Below are 25,915 nucleotides of genomic sequence, written 5' to 3'. Positions count from 1 at the left end.
ATCGTGTACTGATTTGGAGGTGGATAGACATTCCCTTTTCATTCCAGAAAGGCAGGCTCAGTGGCTCAGGCTAGAAGCCCAGGGGCACTAGAGCAGCCCTCCCTTCCCTTCCACAGGGCTGAGCTGAGGGGGGAAGTGGCCAGGCCCTGTCAGGATGCTCTTATTATTTCCCCACCCCACTCCCAGTGGGTCAGCAGGGGGTGTTTGTCACTCCTAACTCAGTGTTTTATATCAACCCATTAAGAAAACAAAGCCTCTCTCCATTTAACTAATGGAGTTCTTCTTAAACAGCTCTTCTTAAACAGCTTTTCCAAAGAAGGACATTAAGCTACCTGTTGATTAGCTCCAAAAAGCTTATCTGCCTTTGTTGTCTCCCACAGCACGGACCCATAGCCAGCATGTGGTCTGCCAGCTAATGCTGAGGTTTCTGCGTAAGGCAGAAGGGCAGGGGAAATAATCCCTGCTTAGCAGGGAGAAGCCAGGCAGATATTGCTGTGCCTGAAAATCACTGCTGGAGCTGCAACCAGGGTGCAGAGGGGAGGGGCCAGCTCTGCCGTGGAGCAGAGAGCTCTGCCCAGCCCAGCCCAAAGAGCATGCTGGGATGCTGGGGGAGTCTGGTTTATCTTAAACCAGCAAGGGGTTTGGGACAGACATTGCATAAACCGGTGTGAGCCAAATCAGTTAAGTTTGATACTACATTCAACCAGGTTTATCTCAAACCAGTTTCAGCCATTTTCAGACTGGTTTATGAGCACTGAACATCTGTTCTGTTACAGTTTTAAAACAGTTTCTGATCACTTAAACCGGTTTATGTGTAATGTCTGAACTTAGCCCTGTTGTGTTACAGATTTGAAGCGGTTTCTGACCATTCACACTGGTTTACTTGTAATTTCTGTCCCTAGCCAAAATGCTATTTTTAAGGTCTTGGTCATATATATCCATTTATAAGATTATTGGGAATTTTTTAGGCTAAAATTAAAAAAAAAAAAAAAATCGGTTCCTTTGGATTCAAAATGTAAGAAGCAGAAGTGTGCCAGAATTATTGAATCCTCTGAATAACAGACTTCTTAAAAATATCTCTGGTTGCCCTCCCAGAAAGTGATTTTTGAATTCTAAAAATTTAGAACATTGATTTTTTTTCATTACATATTTAATGTGGCAAAAAGAGAAATTAATGGCCTATGTCTAAAAAGTGTACGATTAAAGGAAGTGAATCTCTGTGCATTTTTGCATGCCCACAATTAAGGGTTTATTCTTAATCACTAATGTGGTTATTCCTTAAGAATCCTAACAAATATATTTTATTAGTATAATTTTAAATGGGCATAATGCTTTGGAGTGTGGAGAATAATTTGATATTATTTGAATTTAAGCTAAACACTTTGCAAGTTTGTGTGTGAATGCATTAGCAGTAAACTAATTTGTATACAATATAAATGTGTTATAAAACATGGAACTTGAGATTAGAACTACATTAAATATCTGGCACTCCTGTTGACAACTAATCACCCTTCAAGGATGCAGAGCATATTAATAATGTAACGGTTACTTTGTTTCAGTAGATTTTGAATTAATGGCGTTTATATAGTTGAGTAAGCATGGGAGCATTCTTATTAGAAATGCCATATTTTTATGTGATTTAAAACCAAAATACAGAGTAATCAGAATTACAAACTGTTTCAGGCGGCATGGTTTTACTATTATGTTTGGTATTAATGTTTTAGGGAACATTTATAAAGGCAGTAATTTCAACTAGGCTGCTATTCTGGTTTTGTTCACATTCATTCCAGTGCAAACTGAAGTTGTGTACAAGAGGTGCATCCACTCTTTATTGCAGAGCAAAGGTGTTCGAGATTACACTGTATCAGATCAAAAGGCCATAAATCAAATTTACAAGCAAAGTCCTTATGAAGGCTTTTGAATCAGTGCTGTGCTGTAGTAAAGGGCCTTCAATACTTTCTCCAGAAAACCCCATGCTCCCTAGATCCTTGTGTTGCTTCTCTATCCAGCCTTCTGTTCAAGTGTGGTCTCTCCTCTTTCAGTGTCCCTAGCTCTAATTTTGCTTCTCCCTCCTCCTCCTCCCCCTCCCCCCCTTTTGTAGTGGCTGCACTTTTTATAAATGTCTAGGTAAGAAACATTAGTGTCCTTAAGGGGAGCATTTCAAAAGCGATTTTTAAACGCTCATGCTCCTGCAGTCCTTAGCATGTTAAGGTAGTAAGTCATGACAAAAACACATACCCAACATTTTCACTGTAGATCACACCTGAAATAACTCCAGGGCTATATACAAATACTTTACATTTAGAAACACAAAATAACCTGAAACTGACAGAAATGTTACAAGCAGCTCTGGTGCCTGCCATATACAAATTGGCACATAGACTCCTCAGTCTCTGTTTCCAGATAGGTGACATAGGGGGCCCCTCCCCTCTGCTCCCTGGCTGGAACTCTGGCAGAGACTGCAGGTACAGCAGGGTCTGCCTGGCTTCCTCCTACCCTGTCCCCTCCCCTCCACACCTTGCTGCTTGCTGGACAAGCAAGGATCCCCCACCTCCCTCCCTCCCTCCCTCCCATCTCCCACAGACCCTAGGTATGTAGTATGCTAGCTAATGCTGAGAGGTGTCTGTGTATGAGTGTCTCCAATTTCACTGGTACAGGCAAGCAGAATATTGACTGCTTTAGGGCTTTTTGGAGCTAATCAACAGGTCATCTGTTAAGCTGTTTAAGAAGAGTTTGAATTAATGGAGAGAGGCTATTGTTTTGCTGATGCGGTGATAAACACTGTTATCAGCCCTCTGCTGGCTTGCTCCCCTGTCAGTTTGCTGCAGACAGTATAAAGAAGTAGGGGGAGGAAGATTGAAAAGCTCCATATCACCAACAGATGCATGCACTGAACACCCTCCCTTGCTTCAGAGTGCTGCCTTGGGGGCTGGCAACACTCCAGCCCCTTCGGCAGCCAGTGGAGAAAAGCCAGGGATGGTGCAGGCAGGGTGGAGGTTTACACCCCTCCCTAATCAGAGCATCCTGCCAGGGCCTGGCCATGCCCCCACCTCAGCTCAGAACTGTGCAAGTAAAGGGAGGGCTGCTGTAGTGCCCTCAAGCTTCTAGCCTGAGCCACTGCAGGCATGTGCCTGAATTTCCTCAGTCCAGAGAGAATGTCTGTCCAGTTACAAACCGGTTCAGCCTAGCCAGGTTAAACTAACCTGCAAAGTTTGAATTAATTCAGGCTAAGGCTTTTTTAATGTCTATCCCTAGCCTAAAAGTACTTCTTTTTTTTCCCCTTGTGATTTGCCTGCTTGCTCCTCACTATTGAAAGCAAGTGTTGTAAAGCCTCTATATTTCCAGCTGAGTACATATCCACCAAAACAGGTGCTCTGCTATAGTTAATAATAATTTTTACATACCATTTGGTTGAAAACCACAATCTTACTTTAAATTAAAGACTATACCTTTGTTAGGAAAGCTGCCATAGATAAATTTAATTAGTTGTAATGAGCAAGATGAGCCAAGGGAAGTAGAGAGAGCAAAGGGAACCTGTAGTGCTTAACCATTTCAAAAAACATTGGGAGCCAGTACTATCCTAAACTGTCTTGAGGTTTTAAAGCTAACTGGACTAGACCTGGTTGTTTGCTTGCGTGCTAGGTTTCATGCACATAAAGCACTTAGCTCTTCCTCTCTTCCTTGATTTATTTTTGTAATGTATAGTATATATGAATATTGCTGAGGTGTATTTTCCTGGCTCTTATGAACACATTTTGTCTGTTGTTTGTCTGTTAGTATTAAATGTTTATTGTAATGAATATGTAGGTTAGTCTTCCTGAATATGTGGCTGAGTTGTAAGAGTCGTATAGAAAAAGTGTTCCCTTCACTAGAATTTTTATTTTTAATGTTTATCTTTTTATAATTGTATTTATGAAACATGTTTTGTTAGTTCTGTTCTAGAAGCTGCTTTTGAAAATCATTTAGTTAAATTACTTATATAAACTAAAAGTAACTTTAAAATGAAGTTAGGTGAATAAAATTACTTCTAGCAAATCAACCTTCTTGGAGACTTTTTAATAATATTAATGTAATACAAAAAAGTGATTTTATTAAATCAGATTATGTACTATGCAAGTTCATGATTCTTTTTTTGTCATCCTCAGCGTTCCCTCTAAGCTGTGAGGTGTGTGCAGGCGTGCCTGGCAGCGCAGCATGAATGTGCCTGCGCGGCTGTGCATGCCGTACAGGTTAGAGGGAATGCTGGTTGTCCGTCCCCCGCCCCCTCAACAAGAGTTGAAGTTTTTAACCCCTATAGCAGAAAATTTGTCTCCTGAGTTCAAACTAGTTAAAAGATTAGTGATAAGAGAAGCTCATGCGTGAGACATGCAGCTCTGGCATTAAATGTTAGACTGCTGCTCTATTGTTGACTAACTCACAATTTTGTAGCACAACCAACCATAAATTACTGATCTTGTTGGTAGGGCATACTCTGTGCATTTTAGTGACTTGAATAGCTGGTGGGTGACCTGTTATAGACCATATCATGATTAACGTGCTTTAGATTTAACAAGCTGCTTCCCATTTATGAGTAAACATAATAAAAGGTTTAGATTGCTTGCACTGTAGGGTACTCAGCTTCCCTACCCCAGTCCTAAACAGCACAGCTACTGTGGGTTTTTGGAAGCAGTGTGGATTTCACCACCTCATTCAGAAGCTGTTTTTTATAGACAGTGTCAAAGTTTGATCCAGTCGTTTTTACAAGCAGTCCTTTGTCTGCACGCAAAGGACCATTCACTTAAATGAAGTGCTGGGATTTGCCCTTTTTGCTATAAATCAGAATGTGATCTGGCTGCACTGTTGCCAGATATGATTACTTGAGTTAAACTGAGCCGAAAGGCCTGTCTTAAATCTGGTCAGCTGAGGGCCAGAAAAGAAGCTCAGTGATTGATAATCTGTTTTTTTTTCATGCTGGCTTCTGTTTGAATACACTGGAAAGTAATAACCTTGAACAAGATAGATTCTCAGTTGTCACTGATGCGTTGGGTAAAACAATGCTCTTGCTAATGTTCTTTGTGTCAATTCAATCTCTCTCACAGCTGGCTGAGGAGCTACAGAGCAAACCATTGAGCAGTGAGATCAGAGAGCTGTTGAAACTGCTGTCAAAACCCAACCTCAAGGTGGGGAAGTGTTACACCTGCAAAGTACACACAAACATACACACTTTCTCTCTTCCCTCCTTCTCCCCCTTTCTAAGGAATTTGTCTGATTCAAGTTACTTACATATATGAATATTTCTATGCAAGAACACAATGTTAATAGTAAAAATATGCTACAGAGAGAGGCAATTAATAATGTTTATGAAATTCACAAAACATTTACAAATGTATTATAATGTTAATGAAATTTGCAAAGATACTTCAGGAGAGAGGATTTGGTTACTTGCAATTGGCTATTACAAAAAAAAAAGCTGTAGTATGAAAATTAAACCCCAAATATCTTTTTCTTTAAATGTCCTCAGTAAAGTGGTAAAAACATTAACATTATAGCTGTGACTAAACTGTAAGTTGTTTTTTGATTCATGGTGATTATAGATAACATAATTTAAAATTAAAATAGTGAACACGCATAAATAGGGCTTTATGTATTGGGAAATGAACTTAGTATAATTTTTCAAATGCCTCAAAATCAGCATTTCATCTTACAAAAACCCATAAGATTCCATAGAAAGTCCTGTGAGGATTCACCTGTGTTTAACTGACAATGTGCTATGGTGAAACTAAGTATGCACCTTCAACTTGTTCTCTCCTCCCACCATGTGATGAGAGAGTGCATCATACATGCATGTTCCCACATCTGAATTAATTAACAACTGTTAGTTAATACTAACTTTGGTGTGGAGGAGTAAAAGTTGCTGTTTTTAGCCAGGTTGTCTGTTTAAAATCCTTATGCTTAGTTCTGTTCATTGGCCATGGCTCCACAACTGAGATGCCCTAGTATCTGTAAACTGTTCCAAGACTGAAGACAGAGCATTATGGGCTCACTGTTCATATAATTTTTGTTCTACACCTCATCATTACATGGTGACAACCTGCTTTCCTCAGAGGTGATAAGCAGTAAGTAGGCTTTAATGGTATATTTTGCTCAATTTGACTATTCAAAAAAATGCTGGCACATCTTAAGACCAAAAACTCTTAAGCTTTACTAAGTATTTACATACATATATAGTAGATCATATGCAATTTACAACATTGAAGCATTGATTAAATGAGTCTAATAACTGTTCACTGGTCCTGATTTTATCTGTTCTAAGAGGCAACATCATCTTTCAAAAAGAGTTATATTGATGTAATACATCAGTGCTGCTTTTATGCCTAGATGCATGGATGTTTCATTAGTTTTCTGCTTTTTCTAAGCTTTAGTTTGGAGGCAGTATCAAACTGATAACCTACATACATGATTAGCCAATAGCAGGGGACAAAATCATTCTGGTTTAGTATAGTGTATTATGGCTGTTTATTCTTTGCATGACTTCATCATTTTCCTTGAAAAGGTACCAGTCCTTGGCTGGAAACAAGTGTTTTTGGTGCTGTTTTTTAATGGGACCAACTGCACAGTGGAGAAGATGTTAGGCAAGCTTTTGAACTAATGGCATGTTATGTTCAACTTCCCATGCAGAAAATGCTGGCATGTTTTAGTCCACAGACCCAAAGTTTTACTATGGTAGATCATACATGTTTTACAACATCAAAGTTTTAGTGAAATGAGTCTAATAGTTGCCCACTGATATTGTTTTTAAGGCATTTATATTGACTTTCATAAAGAGTTGTAATAGTATAGTGCATTTTATCAGACCTGAAGAAGGACACTTTGTCTCTAAAAGCTTGTCTAATATCTTTCCCAACTATGCGGTTGGTCCAATAAAATACTGAAACCCTAGCTTCTCTCATATTTCTTGGACCATCGTGGTTACAACAGTATTCCAACCCTAATACAGTCTTTGACTTGGGCATTTAGGAACTGCTTTAGTAAAATATTCTTTGCATTCAGTGGTCTTCCTTCAACAGTTACTTTTTTCCTTTTGTAAATGGAGACTTAACTGTTTTAAGCTAGTCAAAGATCTTTTCTTGCTGTGGAAGAAAGGAATGGCTGGGTAAAGGGCAGTAGCCCAGTTGGTTGACCTTGAATAAGATGGATGCATCACTTTCTACTAGGTTGAGCTTCCTGAAACCTGGTTCTGGACATAAGAGGAGGGGAGGGACTATGTGTCTGATACTCTTGCCCAAGCCCCGCAACCCTAAGGAAGTGGATGGCCAGGGGTGTGGAGAAACCATAGCTTCTCTCTACAACACATTGACTAAGAAAGTATCTGACAAATAGTAATGACTTGTGCTGATTACTTCATTCCAGGGCAAAGGGGGAAAGAATAAAGACTCAGTCTTGCCCTTCCATATTAGTGCATGAGATGAATTAATACGGACCCCTGAAGCTGAGGAGCAGGCAGGCATTCTCTTTCCTTGCCTCTGGACATTTGGGGTAAACTGTTCTATAGAACAGCATTCTCACGGAGCTAGCTAAAAGCCATTTAAGTAACTGGGGTTTTTTTCCTCCCACTCTTGCAGTACCATTTTTACTTTTAAAATTTATGCAAGAGTTGTCTCGTGGTAAATGGGCATTATTGTTCTGCTGAGATCTTTCTCTCCTCACCAACTTTGTAACTTTTAGGTGGAGCCACCAGGAGTATTTCCTGCCTTTCTCAAGCCAGAATGTAAGCCCTGCACTGTCAGGCTGAATGCAAAATGTACTTTTAAAATTGTGTTTCTGCAGGCCTGTCTGAGGAGGAGAGCAGACCTGGGAAAGTGGCTTTGGAAGGCTAGTCAGGATTAGTTAGCAAGATATAAGTGTAGAAGTGTTCAGTAACTGAATTATTCAGATGAACATAGTATATTATAAACTTAAATTTTATTTTAAAAGATGCACGAGTCTCTGTTTACTTCTAACTCCCACAGATCATAAAAATCACTATATTTGTTTCTGTTGGTTTTTAAAACTTTGACAAATTCATGGTGTTCAGTGTTGTTTTTTTCCCCAACCATAAAGGAAGAGGTTTTAGTTTGCTGCACCCCAAGTCATTTAAGGCACATTACACTGCTGAATTTATAGAGGCTGGAATTAATGTGCAATACAGCGCCGAGGCATGCAAACACCAAAACCATTAAAGCGGTGCAAAAGCATTAAAAATGTTGTACACACACACCCCTTGTTTCATCTACACAGGGCCTATCTCTCCTGATCAAAACAGACCTTGGAGCACACCAGCATATTTAGCTCCAGGACGAAATCACGTGGGTTTGTTCCTCTTTGTGTAGGATATTATGGAATGGATTAGAGCCAAACATAATAGTTTGAAGGAAGACCATGTGCTTGCTTGGTGATACAGGTTTAAAGCTCAACTGCAGAACCAACCATGTGAACGTGGCTCTCACACATTGAATATCACAAATGAAAGTAACTAGTGATTTATGGTCTAAATGTGTAATTTTATAAATGTCTTTAACTTATAAAAATATTCTGTTATGCTTTAGAACTTATTTTTAATTTCTTAGCTTGTTTACTGCATCATTTCAGTGGAGACAGATATTTTCTCAGTCAACCTCAGCAAACATCTAATGTTGAAGTATATATTAAGGTGTGATGATGTTATGAAAACTATACAGGAAACCTGTCCAATTTCTGTAACTATGTTGTAAAAATAATGAAGACTTCTAAAGTAAAATTTAACTGCCTTTGCTAAACAAAGAGAACTTATATCAGTGATATGTTATTTTGGGTTTATTTCCACATGTTAACTAGCAAAAATCAGACATTTCAATAGATTTGCCAGTCATTAGAGAAAATTAGAAGTGACTCATTAGATTCGTATAGAATTTTTAAACTGATAAACTAGATGGATATCTTTGTAGGCAAACTACTTTAACTCACTCTGCAAAATATTGTTTTAAAGGTTTTTTTTTAACATTAATAGTTTTGTTTTTAGTTTGATACCTGAATGTCCTGTTAATAATCACCATCAGCTAGGATTGCTTTACCACTTTGAGTTAGTCTCTTGGAAAAGGATGTTGGTTATGATCAAATTAGAATGGGAATTGAAGGGTTTGCTTTTCCTTTGTTTACTTGTGTAGAAAATGTAACCTTATTTGCTGTACTACTATAAAAACAACATGCAAATGGACTACAATATGTGATGAGCTGCAGTAGTGAGATATAAGGATTACCTTAAACATAATGAAAGCACTCTGAGATTTATTTCCGTTCATGTATATATTGCATTATAAAGTGAACTAAGTTTGCTGAAGTCTTGCTGCTTTTGCTTTGTTATAATGTTAGTAGCCAGTCCCGGAATTCTTGTACTCCAGGATGAAAAGGCATCATGGGAAGCATGGTATTGGATACCCAGCACCCTTTAAGGTCTTGGGGCACGGATGTCCAGATTCCTGCTTCCTGATCCTGACCTCCTGTACCAGCAGATGTGCAATAAGGACCTGATGAATTTTATCAGGGATTCCAAAATTGTTATGTCCTATCATGCACATCTGGCATGGCAGATGTATGGTAATGTTAATGTAAGAGCGATGATGTAGCCGTGATGGTCCAGAAATTATGTAAGGTGAGGATTTCTTAGGGTGATATCTTTTATTGGACAAACTATGTGACAGAGAAAGTCAGACACGTTTTTGAATGGAAGACATTCTTCCTTGGGGCTCTCAGACTACATAGTTGGTCCAATAAAAGATATCACCCTAAGAAATCCTTGCCTCTCTCATGGCAGATTTATGTGAGATTCCACTACCTCCTATCTTTTTTCAAAACAACTAGAAAGAAGCACTAATTTAATGGGTTTTGAAAGGCTTATTTAACATGCATTGTATTATTATATTTTTAACATCCAGCACACACTTTTCCCCAAAAGTTGCTGCTGGAAATTGCTATGAGCACTAATATGAGAATAATACAGTACAGACAGTTTCTGCCTGTTATGTGCAAAAGAGAATGTAAAATCTGCAGATGAAAATTTGGTGGCTGGGGAGCGATAGCAGAAATTGCTGCTTCTCTGCTGCCAAATTTCTGGATTTATGGGGAGCCCCACAGGCTTCATAGCACTCTGGATCCATTCACGGAGGTGGCCTGGGACCCAATCCAGGGATACAGAATTGGCTGGAGGCAGTATGGGCTCTGATCCTTCAGCTCAAGGCCATGGAAGGTGGTACAGGGCCAGATTCGGCCTGCAAACCAACCCCAAGATGCTCATCTGGCCCATGCCAGCAAGAGATTAAGCTTTATAGAGTTAGACTAAAGGCCTGTTATCTTTGCAGCTTTCATAGCTATTCCAGGGCCTTGTTTAGCTACCACAAAGCAAAGATAGGTAGCAGTTGCTGCTGTAACAGGAAATCTCATGAACACACAAGGTCTCTGAGAACTGGTTATTTTAAGGGATTTTCTTCCCACTACCTTTTAGATTTTATCTTTTAGCTATTTAATAAAAATGAAGCTGGCCTTTCCTATTTGTTAGCATAGTCTTGTGTCGAATTAGTTAATATTGCTGGCAGCTAGCCACCACCGTTTTCAGTTGGTTAGTAGTATAGTGTGTGTCATTACTTCAGTTAAACAAGAAATGAAAGGGGTTCTTGTAGTGATGTTTCATTCTGTATAATTAAGGATAATGAGCTGTATTTAAAGGTGTTAATTCCCAGCTTGTCTGGAAAAAGAATACTGTATCCAATTACTAGCTTTTCCTTTGCAGTTCTTTAATGACTTTTTCAGAATCTCCTGTCCTGATGTGATGCCATGAATTAGATATATTTAATGTCTGTTACAGGATGACCTTGCAAGACAGTTAAAAAATTCATTTGACATTCTAGTTTTGTTGAGGGATTTGAATTTAAATTGAGTTGATATGGTTTTGTATGTATGAGAGTGAAATGCAACTAAAAATTTCCATAATTTGGTCTACATGTACACTATATATTCACCACATTTATAAAGGAGGGCTGCCTACTAGAAATATTAAACAGGTTTATAAAATATAGCAATGTGCAACACAAAGCTGGTGCCCATGATTTATATATATTTTATATATAAAGCAAATCCTTCAATTTCCATTGTAATTTGATGATAACCAACATCCTTTTTTCTAGAGATTAACTCAAATATAGTGGTGAGCAATTCTAGTTGATGGTGATCATTAATAGGATATACAGGTATCAAACTAAAACCCAAACTATTAATTAAAAAAAACCAAAATAAAATTTTGGTTTGTCTATAAAGATATCCATCCGTGTGTGTTTAAATAAAAATGCATGCACACACAAATGCCTGTTGGGTTGTGTGTGTGTGTGTGTGTGTACACATACACACACACACACACACACACACACACACACACACACTCTGACAATGCCAGTATATATAAAATAAAGCTTCATGTACTGTGCACTGTCATAATGGTAGAAGGTTTGGTGGGTTTTTTATGGAAGACAATCTCTGTTGAAAGGAGACTGTAGCAGACTGACAATTCTATGGAAAGTACAGAGTATAGTGTGATTGGTGGTCAAATGGCTCCAAAATTAGTTGGCTGTGTTTCACTAGCGAAAGCAATGGACCTGGCCCAACCAGCTAGTAATATATGTTAGTTTATAATCACATGGTCAGTATCAAGTATGTACTGTGACACCAGTGTCATGGCTGATAGAATGAAGGCGGGGAAGAGAAGTGGGATCCTAGAAGGAGGGGAAGAGGCAGTGAAATGAGAGAAAGATTAAAAGGATAACAGAAGTGCTATTAAATTGGAACCTGACACATGCTACAACTACAAGTATAAGGCATGTCTTTTGGGAGCAGGAGGTTGTTTTTTTAACTAGCAAGTGTTTAACCTGCATAGGTTTTCTTCATTCATTAGACCCATACCAGTAAAATAATACATAAAAGAAACTTTTATTTCTCGAACCAGACTTATACTTGGGATCCTTTCCAGAAGAGAGAATGTATCGTGTATGGTGGATATCTTTCTGCTTTTGAGAACTGGCATGCTATTTACCTAAAGCTTTAATTCCTTGAAAGTATGGGGATACTTTTCAAATACAAAATTAAACATTTTGCAGAAGTCATTATAATATAAAGCTAAAAAAATATGGATATTCCAACTATTTTGTTTAAGTTTTGATTTGTATTTCATTTTACTTTAAATAAATAAATAAATAAATAAAATCCATGATTAATAACTCCATTCCTTCTCTAACAAGCTGGCAGAGCTATGTTCTTTTTGGTTTAGAGCCATGGCATGAAAGTGTAATTTGTCTTTTTATTTTTAAAATAATTTGAAATTTATAAACTAAAACAATACTGTGGGACTTAACATTTCAGGCTGTTAAACTTTGTTACTCTGGCTTCAGGCCAGAAAGGTTGTTCTGTCACAAAGAATGGACACCAGTTTTAATCCCTTTTCTTTACCTGGCTTTCATCTCATTCCAAAATGGAGGCTTTTTGGATGTGACAGAAGATTTACATTCCACTCGTATTTAACTGTGGATCGTAATAACAGGAATTGCATACTTAATTACATATACATGACGATTAAGAATTTACTTTCAAAATAAGTTTCTGCCAGGGTGAGTTCAGTGCGTTTTTGATTTGTTTCTGTTGTGGTTGCCCAGCAGTGCTACTAATTATTTTAAATGTATAAGCCACTGTGCTGAAAATTATTTTGAAGGATGCTTCCATCTCTTCTGCTTTGGACGAAATTGGACTTTTTTCTAAGTCCCTAAGAGTTCCCATGATAGTTCGGACTACCTGCAGCAGAATTCTTTGCGTGCTGTTTGTGGGCATTGAAAGGATTGCCTGCTTCTGCCATGAAGGGCAAAGCAGAAACATAAGCAAGAGCACGAGGCACAACTGTGTGCAATCTGAATGTAGCAAGGTAAAAGAATATCTAAACTATTTGGAATATTTCAGAAATTGTACCTGTAGCTAAACTGAGAACAAGCATTGGACATTCTTAAAGTATTTTTCTTGGCTACTTCTGTTACTCTAGAATGAATAGAATTTTGGAAGTAATTTTAAGATAACTTGCAGAGTGAAGGGAAAACCACTCTTGTACAGCTCTGGGAATACTTTAAAATTAACTTGCCCATAGACAACCTTTACAGAAAAAAGCTTTTCAGAGAATTTATAGTTTTATTAGAACTTCTTTAGTTGCATGTTTTTGGGGGGGTTTTCCCCCCCAAATTGCTTTAAAACAAAGTCTGAAAGGCATGCCATGGGTATGCAGCACAAAGCTATATATGAGATGTGTACTTACTATTTCAGTATTTGTAATTGGGTGCTTTGTTTTGCTTTTATTTATACCTTTTATACCTTTATTTATACAGAAATATTAATTAGTCTTGACTTGAAAAATTGTATCACAAGGGGTGATTGCACTGCCTACAAAGTACCCATCTTAATTTTCAGATGACTTATTGCAACATTAGCACTTACAGAAGAAATCTGTATATTTCTGAAAATGTGTTGTACATTCATTTTTATATAATTGACATGGAGCTCTACAGTGTGTTTTGATTGTCACTTTTAAGTAAACAGCATATGAATTCCTGCAGCCAGTCAGCTTTGAGGCTGAGGCAGTTTTGAATGTTAAGAGATGGGGAGGCTCCTCCCTTCTAGCGATCTTTTCTTCTTATCTGGAGAAGACTTATGGTGATTTAAAGCAAAGGATTAAATTTGTGTTCAAATATTTCATGCATTTATTTTTAAATGGCTCTTTACTAGTTGTGTAGTAGAGGTCACCTGGATATAGAAGGAACCTTTGATCCACTGATATCTTTAGTATTCAAATCTAGATTCTTTGTATGTGCTAGTCATAGTCTATGCTATCTGAATCCATCTCTCTGCTACTTGGAAAGAAATAACTGTTTTAGGACCTGTTGCAGAAATTAGTAAGTGAAGTTCTACAGCCAGTGTTATGTAGGAGATCAGAGAAAAAGTTCATAATAGTTCCTCTTAGTCTTAAAACTGTGTGAACTTACGAAAAGTAGAGACATTAGAACTTTTACTCAAAATAATCTGTGGGTGGTTCTGTGTTGATCCTTTCCCCTCCATTCTGGCAACCTTAAAGAAGCTAGTTCTTAAATTTATCAGTTTTAGTTCTTTACTTTTCATTCTGTTGTGTTCATGTCCAGTGTCATTTTAAAGAGACTCCTTACAGTTTTGTTTTTTGTTATTTTTGGTTTGGAGGCATTTGAATCAAGCTGCTTAGCTGTGCTTTCTTTTGGGAAAATGTAACTAAGAGAATATAAGTAGTATTGAGAAAGGAAAGCAAAAATTTGCTTTAATAAAACATAAATAAATATTTTAATTTTAGTATGTAGCAGTCAGAAGACGTCAACAGGCAATCATGTTGCATTCCTAATGTGTTAGGAGCTGATAAAATAAACTCTTAACAGTATAAAGGAGAGCATTGGCAAGGCATAGTGGGTGCATCCGGGTGCATGTGCACCTCCTGAGCATGACTGTGTACTCCTTGTGAAAAGGCACTGTCGACACTGCCAATGGCGGTTGCTGCTCGCCACCCCCCCTGCACTGCCAACGCTGCCGGTGGTGTCTGCGGGTGGTCCACGATTGCTGCTGGCCGCCGCCAGCCTGCGGGTGGTTGCTGACCGCTGGTCAGTGCTCACCACCCCTGTGTCTGCCTGTGGGAGCTCCCTGCTTGCCACCACCGCACTCCTGCCACCAACAGTGCTACTGCCGCCTGCAGAAGCTCACCATGCCCCTCCCCTCCCCCTGGCTCCGGGGGCACGTGGTGTTCATGAAGGAAAAGCAAGAATACGAGATAAATGTATTTTTAATGAAGAATTAATTAATGAATTTTTTCTTCTTTAATGAAGAAAAAATAAATATTTTTATTTCATTTTTTTAATGAAATAACTTAATTGCTCAAAGTTGGGCAGCCTGAGCTGCTGTAAGTCTTGAGGTATGGAAATGTAAATGGTCCCTAGAAGCCAACTATTTTAAAAATGAAAGTGAAGCCAGGCAAATTGTCATTGGAGAACAGAGGATTTGAAAAGCAAATCAAAGAAACTCTTCAGTTACACAAAACTAATTCTACCACATGAATTACCCAGTACTAACCCATGTACTGAATACTGTATTGCATGCATATAATGATGGCATTCATATAGTGTGTAAATGGTTGGCAATAGTGAGAAAATATTTAGCAATTTAGGAAGAGAAAAATCACAGTGTAAAATCGCATTGTTATCAAGGCGTAATTCTGCTCAGCTGGTGAAAATGGAAAAACATAGTAATTATACAGAGATGTGACTATCTGTTTAAAGGGAGATTAAATCTATTTTCCCTTTTTTGTCAGTGAAACTTGGTTGTCTCCTCTTGATTCTTTCTATAGCTTTTCTTTCTTTCAGCTGCCTCTTCTTTCATAGTCAGAAGACTATACACTTTGGTTTTTCCAGTATTCCTTACAATTTTTCCCATTATCTAGATTATTGTTGAATATATTTAACAGCAATCTTCATGTAGATATTTGTATGTGTTTTCCTGGTCTTTATCTGTGTCTTTACCTGTTTCTAACAAATGCCAGCACTGTACTTCTTTCTCCCCTGATTACCTAAGGAGTATTTTTATTCATCACTGTCGAGAGCTTTATCACAAGCAGTTTGAAAGGCCACGTGAACTGTCCACTTCTGTTATAGCTCTTTTTTTTTGACCTGCTGAAAAGTTTTAATACATAATTGACAGTCATGTGTTTACCAGAGCTGATGTCTCTATAGCCATCAATTTTAGTTATTTTACCTAGTACTTAGTTTAATGGTTTGTAATCCATTGCATTTGATGCCTATTTTGCCGTTTTTTAAAAGATAGATGCAATACTTGCTATCTTTCCGTTTGCCAGAAGAGTAGCTGATTTTAGTGAGATTGTGTTTTTCCTCACTGAAAGTTTTACTGACTGATTAAACAAAAATCAAAGCAGGCAAAAATAATTTTGTTAAGAACTATATTACTTTAGAAGTTGAGATGTTCATTTAACACTCTACCTGTGTAACTTTGCCAGCTAAATTTATATACATGTCATGGAGGGATTTTTTCAGGGTTTAGTGTTTCCCTTTGAGGAGGAATTGGGTCCAATATCTGTTCAACTCCTTGTACATTTTGGGGGGGGGGGGCAGAAGAGACTTGGGGTGTGTGGTCTTCAAGCCTCATGACTTGGCCTGATTAATCTGGAGATCCAGGGTACAAGCCTAGGATCCCTCAAACCCATTCCCATCATCTCATTGCTCAGTTTGAGCATTCATGGAGGTGGAGCAAGTATAGCAGAGCTCGTTTCTTTGCACCAGTACTGGGCTCAGCAAGGAGATAGTATAGATAATTGACGTAGTCCTTTCTGAGAGGCAAGTTTTTGTATGAAGAACTATGATCTTTGCTCTTATTTTTCCTTAGTGGTTATTGCTTTTCCTCAGGAGATTTGGTTCAAAGAAGAAGATGCATGCGGTCACAGCAAAGACCTTTTGTTTTTCAGAATAGGACCTGTTCACACATTACAGGGTTATTAAAAGTTGGCTTGTTTCTTATCCAAATAATTTTGAGCATACAGAACGTCTATTTATGTTCGGGGAGGATACTTTGGGCCCTCACACCTCAAGAACACCAAAACTAAATGAATCAGATTGCAAAGTTTAAGAGGCATACGTGAGGGACTATGGGTTTTATTGTGATATTTCGATGTTAACTGTATTCGCATTGTTCTAATGTTGTATGACTCAGTTTACCTCCTTAAACTGTGCACAGAGAAGGAGGGATTAAGTGCCAAGGCTGGCTGGACTGTCGCATCAGCAGAGCCTTGAATGCCTTTGTTGACATATCAACAAAGGTGAGATGGCCAGCACCCAGGAGGAGATGAGCATGACAGTGGCAGAGAAGGCTGGAAAACTACAGCTTGGCAGCTCCTGCCAGAAGAGTCTAGGAACTGAGAGAAGAAAAGCTTTGGGAAGCTGGAGTGACTGGAAAGGGGACAACTGAGTATCTTTGGGGGCAAGAGACTTAGTTATGTCAGTCTGAAGTTAAGTAGAAGTCAGGGTAGATTTGCACCTTATAGACTAACCAAAGTGCGTGTATTTTATTTATATTTATATGTATGTATCTACATATACACACGCACATATTTTGGTTAGTAAATTTAACAGAGCAGGGAGAGAACCTCTGGCTGGGTGACCTTTTTGCCCCAGTCAATGCCTTTACTGAAGCAATGGTCCGATCTGCTTCTTGGAACTGCGGGTTGCTCTGCATCCCTCGAGGTGGGGAAGTCCCTCCGTCAGAACCAGAACTGGGTGTTAGCACCTTGAGCCTTGCCTCAGAGAACCAGGGAGGGTGAGGAACTGAAAGGTGGGGGAAGAAGCCTTTCTCAGAGTAGGAAGGAGCTTAGGCTCCCCCCTTGTTTTGGAAGCCAGGCCTTGCCTTTCTTCAAGGGGTACTTGGATACCAGACAAGGCTACTGGGACTCAGAGCAAGCAACCCCTTCCAACCCGCACCTGAGGGTACTCTGGGACAGCATATTATTCAGGAATTCTTCATTTTTGGTTTAAAATCAGGGCTTAGTCTTCCATGATAATAGCCATGTGTGAGCAGAAGAGGGAGAGGCCACAATAGAGGAAAAACATAGGGCTGCCATCTGGAAGAATATTAACACCTTTACCAGATGACATGGACTGGCTGTGTGTTTCTATGGACACTGAGAACAGTTAGACTTTGGAAGTGTCTCCAGGGGTTCCAGGCAATGAGCAAAAGGAAGTAAAAGTCTGAAGATGCGAAAGGTCTAGCTTTCTATTGGCTGTTACAGTCTGACTAACAGCTGCAGGTAAACCCATCAGTTCAGATTGGTGGATCTGATATGAAGAAACTACATTTTCAGGCAAGGAAATTACCCGTTTGTGAAAGGAAGTTCATATATTCAGGAATAAAAATCCAACATGGTTAAGAGGAAAAAGTAATATATACTTAATAATGATTCAAATGAGATGTGGTTATGCCAAGAATATTAATATATTACAGATAAACACAAAAACGCACACATGCAGTATGGATTTTAAATATTTTGATAGTCGAGTCATACAAATGATTCAAAAACAAATTGAGGGGAAATTTCAATTGCTCTGTATGCAAGACTGAACCTGAATGCAAGTCAAGGATATTATTCTGACCATTTCAGGCATAGAGATTTTTTTTTTATTTTTGTACAGACTTAATCACTGAAATCCTGCACCATAACTTTGAGGTGGTCATAGCCAAAATGTACAGAATATCTTGTTATGTTCTTGTTGAAGAGGGTACCACATCTAGTGATACCTAATTTCTCATGACATTTTAGGTCCATGGATTTCATGGTATGATCTGAGGAACATGTTTTGTTTGTAGCTCTGGCTTCAGTTTTATTCCCTTTTAGTCTCAAGAGTTTTCTGTTAGATATTTACAGTATGATATAGCTAATACTTTCATTCCTTTTAATGGTAGCTAAATTCTGTAACTTGATGTTTGCATTCAGTGTTGAAAGAATTAAGTGCAAATACTTTTATTTTATCCCACTAGTGTTTTGTTAACAAGTTGACACTATCCCATCCTTTGATAGAATCTTACTACCTTTCTGCTTTGCAAATAGCTTCTTTAGTCATTTTCTGACTTGTTTGCTGGCTTTGCTGCCTGCAGTTCATTATGTTCCGTTCTTTAGCCATTTCTTCAGCTACTAAAAGGTTTCTCTTGCTTATCATTTTATTACTTGCTCGTGCTGTGTTTGGATTGTTTTTTGGCCTAACTGATTGCTTCAGCTAATGTGACAGATTGCTCTTGTCTGTTAGTTGCTGCATCTGTTCCTTCCACTCCTTGTTACTGTTTTCACTTAAATACATTCTTCTATTACCCCTTCTCATCTCTTCTAATATTTCTCTTGTCAGTCTTCTTTGCTGTTGTCTCCCTCTTAACTTGCTTGTTCAATGAGCTTTAAATAAAGCATCCCCACTGCTGTTTTCAAGTGTGGGGACGTTGATACACAAGATGCTCAGGTTGCTTTAAGTAGAGTGGCTCTCAGAACATGAGCATACTGCTCCTAGATCATCCCTGACTAATGCTTATCCATCCTCTTCTTGAAAACCTCCAAGGTTGGAGATTCTCCAACTTCCCTTCCTCACTGTTGTAACAGTGAAAAAGTTTTTCCTGATATCAATATAAACCTATTTTGCAACTTCACATCATTTCTGTGTGTCCTCTGCAGCAGTGGATGAAAACATGGTCTCCCTCTTCTTAATGGCAACCCTTCAGATAGTTGAAGGGTTCCCTCTTGATTGCCTTTTTCACAAGCTGAAATGACCATTTCTTTCATCCTCTCCTCATGAGGCTTGCCTTCCCAGCACTTTATCATTTTTGTTGCCTGCCTTTGGACCCTCTAACTTCTTTCTATCCTTTTTAAAATACAGAGCCCAAAACTGCACACAACACTTCAGATGATGCCAGGTAGAGAGGCACTGTCACCTCCTTGTCTCGCACCTAATGTTCTTATAAAGCAGCCCAAAACATCATTTGCCTTTTGTACGGGTGCATCACACTGCAGACTCATCTCAACTCTGTAATCCGCTAAGACTCCCAGATCCTTCTCTATAGTGCTGCTATCCAGCCAGTTGTCACCCATTGTATTTGTGTTTTTTATTATTATTCCCAAGGTGTAGTACCTTACATTTACCAGTATTGAACTTTATTCTGTTGGCTGTAGCCCAGGTTTCCTAACTATCAAGATCCTTCTGAATTTCACTTCTACCCTTCAGTGTGTTTGCAGTCCTACCCAGTTTTGTGCTGTCTGCAAATTTGCTCAGGAAACTATCTGTTCCAGCATCCAAATCATTAATAACACATTAAACAGCCCTGGGCCTAGGCTAGAGCCCTGCAGGACTCCACTCAAAACCTCCCATTCTGACATTGATCCACTTAAAATTGCCCATTGTTTGCAGCTGTTTGAGCCTCTTATCTATCCACCTTCTAGTGGTTTTATCCATCCCACGTTTCTCCAGTTTATGAAAAAATCATCTGGGGACTCTGTCAAAAGCCTTACCAAAGTCCAGATACACTGTATCTACTGCATTCCTTTCATCCACCCAGCTAGTTACTTTGTGAAAAAGAAGATCAAATATGTTTGGTATGATTTGTTCATAGTAATCCATGTGCTGGCGGCTTGTGATCAGCCTTTCCTACTCCAGATGCTTGCACTTCCTTATACACTCCTGGGCATTTAGGTCAGGCTAACTAGTCTTTAATTCTCCAGGTCCTCCATCTTGCCTTTTTTAGACAAGGGGCACTCTGTTTTCAAGTCCTCTGGTACCTTGCCTGTCTCCCACAACTTCATAAATATTATTGCCTCGGGCTCCACACTCTCCTCCCCCAGTTCTTTCAGTACCCTGGGATGAAGTTCATCAGGACCTGGTGACTTGAATTCATGCAGACCCATGAAAAGCTCTGACTGTCTGTCGTGTTATCTCAACCCTCAAAGTTTGTCCCTGTGTTTCCAAATAATCTTATCTGTTTTAATTTTTTGTAAAGACATGCCAAACTAACTGTTTAGCAGCTCTGCCTTATTTGTATTGTCTGTTAAGAATTCACAGTGTCTGTTTAACAGTGGACTCGCAGCTTTCTTGGTCTTTATTTCCTGACCAACATATTAAAAAAACCTCCTTGTTGTCTTTTAACTTCCCTGGCCAGGTGAAGCTCATTTTTATTCCTCCCCATCTGACTTCTGTTCTCTTAAGCTGTTGCTGTTTCCTGGTACACTACCTTAGTGACCTGCTCATTTTTCCATTGCCCATATGCTTTCCTTTGGCTTTTGAGGCATTCTAAGAGGTCCTTGTGCAGCCATATTGGTCATTTGCCGTATTTCGTGTGCTTCCATCACATCAGAATAGCTTTTAGCTGGGCTTCTGATATTGTGCTCTTTAGAAGCTTCCAGCTTTCATTGGCTTTTATCCTTCAGTCTGTTCTTCCATGGCACCATGCTTCCTTGAGTCACTTAAAATCCACCTTTTTGATATAGTTTCTTATTTGTGCTCACTTCATGCTTTCACCATCTCAAAATGTATTAATTCTATCATCTTGGGTTTTACTGCCTCTCAAGTTTCCCTTTACCTTATCCTCCACCAATTCTTTCCCGTGTGTCAGGAGAAGAAAAATAAGTGATCTCCTAGTCATGTCCTCCACACAGTGTTGAGTAAGTTTCTGAATTATGATTAGCAGTATTGTTCTTCCAACATATATCTGAAAAATTGAAGCCTGTCATCAGGATCGTCTCATAACTTTGGGTTGATTTTGTCCCCTTGAAGAGTGTTTCACTTACCTCTTCTTCCTGACTTGGCAGTCTGTATCCAATTTTCACTATTATATTATTACTGAACTTTTTGCCTTTTTTCTTCACCCAAATACACTTTGATCTGCTTCCTTCCTCCTGAACCATGGAAAAAGTGTATGTATTTTTTTATATAACATGATGCTACCACCTTTTCTCCTAACCCTGTTCTTTCAAAACAGATTGTACTAGTCAATGCTGATATTCTAGTGATAAGACTTGCCTCACCAAGTTTCTGTGATACTAATCAGATCATAGGGTTTTTCACAGCGCTGTGACTTTCAGCTGAGTGTAAGGAAGAGCTCAGCCTTCAGAGGCCTGAAGCCCAGGGAATGGTGCTCACCAAGTAAGTCTGCCTGCCTTGGGACACTAGGAATGAACTGGAGCTGATACTGGCTAATGAGGAAGCAGCTAAGAAGAGGGTTAAAAAAAACTCCATAGGGGAATGCAGGGAGGAGAGGAGAAACAGTACTTCTGGATAGAGGCACAGAGCCAGAAAGGCCCTTCTATTTATCTGAAGGAAGGCACTAGGTTCTGGGATTTTATACCTTTGTTTGGGTTGATTTTGTTTACTGGGACTGTAAATCCTCTCAGACTAATAAAACCTGTTTTAAAACCCTGAATTGAGAGCTGACTTACCTAGCTAAGGAAGATGGGTGAATGACCCACTTATACTCATCTTGTTTGTTTCTCATATTTCTCTGACTTGTACATCAGGCATGTTTTGCATTTTGACTAGCTCATTTCCCTTTTGCATTCCTTATTGCTGTCCTGTGGTGCCCTGGCCCTTTCCCCAAGTTGAGCTGCTTCTCTTGGTCGTCTCCCCTCTGGATTTTTTGCTCTGTTTCTGGTGGGTTTTGTTCATCATTCCCAATGGAACCTAGTTTAAAGCCCTCCTTACTAGGTTGGTTAGATGTTCTTTTCAGTTCTGGTCAAATAAATCCTGTCTCTAAATAGCAGTCCTTCTCCCCAGAACATTTTCCCTTTGTCAAAGAATCCAAAGTCTTCACATCAGCACTATCTTAGACATGTGTTTACACCCATGACTTGATTGTCTCTGCTTGAGCCCATATTCACTGGGAGGACTGATGAGAACACCACTTGTGCTCCAAACTTCTTAAGCCTCCTGCCAAGAGCCTTTCGCCTCATCTACTCAGTGACATTTCTGAACATATCATTGATGTCTGGACAAACAGGAAAGGGTAGTGGTACAAGGGACAAATGAGCTCTGGCAGTCTTTTCTGTGGCATCCTAAAAACAAGTTCCAGGCAAACAGCACAGCTCTCAGGACCTCATATCCAGACAGTAAATTAGTGGTTCTGTTCCCCAGGAAAGAGTCACCAACCACCACTCTCCTTTTATTTCTTGGTGCAGCAGTCTTGGAGCCCCCATCCCTGCAGCTCTGTACTCCCTACTTTCTAGACTGCTAGGTCATCTGGTCAATTCATGCTAGTGTCTTCACTTATATCTTTTCCTCAGCTGTTCTACTGCAGAGTGCTTGAAAGTAAGTTACTAACTTCAGTCTGTTCCTTTTGAATTCTGGGGGTCCTCCTTCTAGAAGTCACACTGTGTCATTTTTCATTTCTCTTTGACCTCTCCTGTGCCAACTTGTTGTGACTTCTAGCCAAGAAGTCTTCATTCTCTCTGATAGCATGCAGCATAGATACTTGTGCTTCCAATCCACCAATCTTCCATCCAAGATGGAACTAATTAAAGCTGAACATGGCCTGAATTCTGTACAGACAGCCACAGGCAGATCTAGGATTTTAAAAGGGAGGGTGCATCTAAAGATGAAACCAGAAGCTTTCCAAAGAGAAGCTAGAAGCTTTACTAATGGTAGGGAGCTAGCACTATATTATTCAGTTTAAGATCAAAGCAAAAAACAAATAACTATTGGAATATGTATTCCTTTGCTAGAGTATAAATAAAGTCTAAAAAAACCCAAAACAGTGAGCTAGGCAAAAAAAAATAGTCAAAGGATCTTGTATCATTAGTAGTGATGATAGGTAAATGTAAATCTCTTCCTGAGATTCATAAAACAAAATATAGCCCTCTTGAGCATCTTGACAGTGTCACCAATGCTTTATCATTAGTTATTTCTACACCTGAGTTAAGGTTTTTTGCTACAGCTAAAAACTGTCTGTAGGACAGTAAAATAAAAGAAAGATGTTACAAGGAAGGACTATCAGACAGCAAAATTGCAGAAGAAATGATAGTTTCAATAGTTGAATATCTAGACCATTAAAAAGATGGAGGGTTGTTAACACCTATAGAGTGGAGTGAGATTAACAGCAATTAGAGAGATGATAATGAGCCATGAAGTTAATGAACACTCTCAAAACTTGCTGAATAGAAATGTCACTGTCCATCCCAGACAGTTAATGTTAAAGTTTGGGTGGAGCAGGAATCGCAGTGAAGGTGTGCAACTACACCACTGCATGACACTAATCCTCTTCCACAAGTCACTCTTGTGCACATGGCACTCAACTGTCTCACAAACAACACACTCACTTTTCCCCTCGCACTTTCCTGCCAAGTGTGGGGAACTCTTTAGGCATGCTCCACCCCTCGAAGTGGGTTGTGATGTCGTTATAAGTGACAGGTTCAATGGGTTCAGAACATTCCATCCCTGTGGAGCCTGTTCAGACTCACGTAAACAGCATAACTTAGGTTATTTTCTTATGTAGTTACCTTAATAGGCTAGGGAACACTATGGCTTCTGGGACCCACACAGGCAGGTTGTGCTCAGCAGAGCAGATGGAATGGAGGCGGGGAGTGGTGTCTGGGAGTGGGACAGGCAGGGCTGGGATTGCAGAGTGGTGACAGTGTGGGGCTAGGGCCCGGAGCAGAGCTGTGATCTGCCTTCCACATGCCCCTGCCCATGGAACTGGCACCTATTGCAGAGACGTGCAGGCATTGGATCATAGTTCTGCCCTGGCCCTGGCCCCATGCTCTCACTGCCACATGATCCTAGCTTGGACCCCAGCCCCACCCACCCTTCCTGCTCCCAGATGCTGCTCCTTACCTTCCCGTGGCCCCAACCCATCCCATCCATGCATCTGAGTTGTGTCCTGCCCATGTGGGTCCTGAACCAATCTCCATAGAGACCCCACCTGCCTGCTCTGTCCAGTGCCCCGTGTGCTAGGTGTGGGGCAGATGGGCCGGGGTGTGTGGGTGGCAGGGCCAAGTCCAGCAGTGGTGGCAACACTGGCTGCATGCAGTCGGACAGTCGGTAGTAGCCGCCACCACTAGGGCTGCCAGGAAGCAGAGTCCTGCCACCATGCTGCCCCAGCCCTGCTGCATGCCTAGGGGTGAGAGGACCATCCACACATGACATGGCCTGGGCTGCCCCCTGTACCTAGGCTAGGGGACCCTCTGGAGGCCAGATAAAATCCCTTGCAGGCTGGATCCAGCCCATTGGCCGTATGTTGCCCTCCCCTGTTCTATGTAATAGCAATTGCAAAATATTTCTGCAATGAAGTTTCATATGGAAGTTTAAAGTATATTTTTAAGGAGGGAAGAAGAATAAACTTTTCTTAAGAAGTGAATTATAAAGTTAGACACCTTTTAGATTTTCTTATACCTTCAGTTAATAAAATAAAAATTGAAATGCAGAAATAAAGGTAAAAACAACTGTGGCTTAAGAGAATAAAAAGATTAAGAGCAGTCATACTTTATAGAGCTCTCATCAAAAATGTCATATAGAAAGTAGCATTTTTATTCAGCGTGTAAACTGTCATAATTACCGATGTTCCCAGTTAACATAAATGTTTCTAGCTTAAGAAGCAGTGCAAGAAATAACTTTTAAAATGTTTCAACTTTTAGTGCTATCACCTGTAGGTTTTTTGTAGGTCAATGCTACAAAAATCAAGGCATAAAATATTTCATAGCTTTAATACAAAAATTGCACTGGCTTCTAGACATTCAGTGAATTGTTCAAAGTATTCATTTCCAGCTAGATCGTGTCTAAGAATTTAGCTGAACATCAATATTTATATTTAGGTAGTGTAGGAATTTGGATCATACCTTCTTTCAAGTTCTAAATACAGACCATGTTTACATTAGTGAATCATAAGCATAAAACTTAGCTAAAACACAATCTCTTCTTTTCCAAAGGTGCTTAGGTATACCTGACCCTGGTATATGTGTGAATCTGCATCGCTATATAAAAAGTTCTCTGAATTTCTAGGAGCTTCCTTTAGCATTAAAAGAACCTCATCATCATTAAGGAGTGTAATACTGGAACAGATCTTTTAGACAGTTTCTTTTCACAGGTTGTGAAAAGTAAAGCTTCATGAGACTAATACATGAGGTACCTCATTCCTTGGAAAATTTGTTTGTGATAACTTCCCCTTTTCTCTGGATAACAGATGATGTCTCTTTATCTAACCTCTTGGCACTCATATTAGTGTGCTTTTAAAGAAGTTTTAAACTTTTTTATTCATACTGTAGCTACACACATCACACACATGCAACTGTCTTGTGGTAAGCATATTTTAA

General features: G+C 39.4%; 1 protein-coding gene across 7 annotated transcripts in view; it reads left to right on the top strand.

The window, feature by feature from the left end:
• The window catches only part of MPP7 (MAGUK p55 scaffold protein 7), a 277,171-nt gene that overhangs the window by 167,840 nt on the left and 83,416 nt on the right, over positions 1–25,915 (top strand). For 5 of the 7 annotated variants that reach the window (XM_059729112.1, XM_014609084.3, XM_006263073.4 and 2 more), the window contains one exon: positions 5,079–5,159. The exons of the other annotated variants lie outside the window; for them this stretch is intronic. In XM_059729112.1, the coding sequence (XP_059585095.1) occupies positions 5,079–5,159 (81 nt within the window). The remainder of the gene's footprint in view (positions 1–5,078; positions 5,160–25,915) is intronic. 7 annotated transcript variants of the gene reach the window in all.

This window comes from Alligator mississippiensis, chromosome 5, assembly GCF_030867095.1.
Source record: "Alligator mississippiensis isolate rAllMis1 chromosome 5, rAllMis1, whole genome shotgun sequence".
Lineage (NCBI taxonomy): Eukaryota > Metazoa > Chordata > Crocodylia > Alligatoridae > Alligator > Alligator mississippiensis.
Note: the sequence above shows the minus strand (reverse complement) of the source record. Positions and strands in the feature narration are given on the sequence as shown.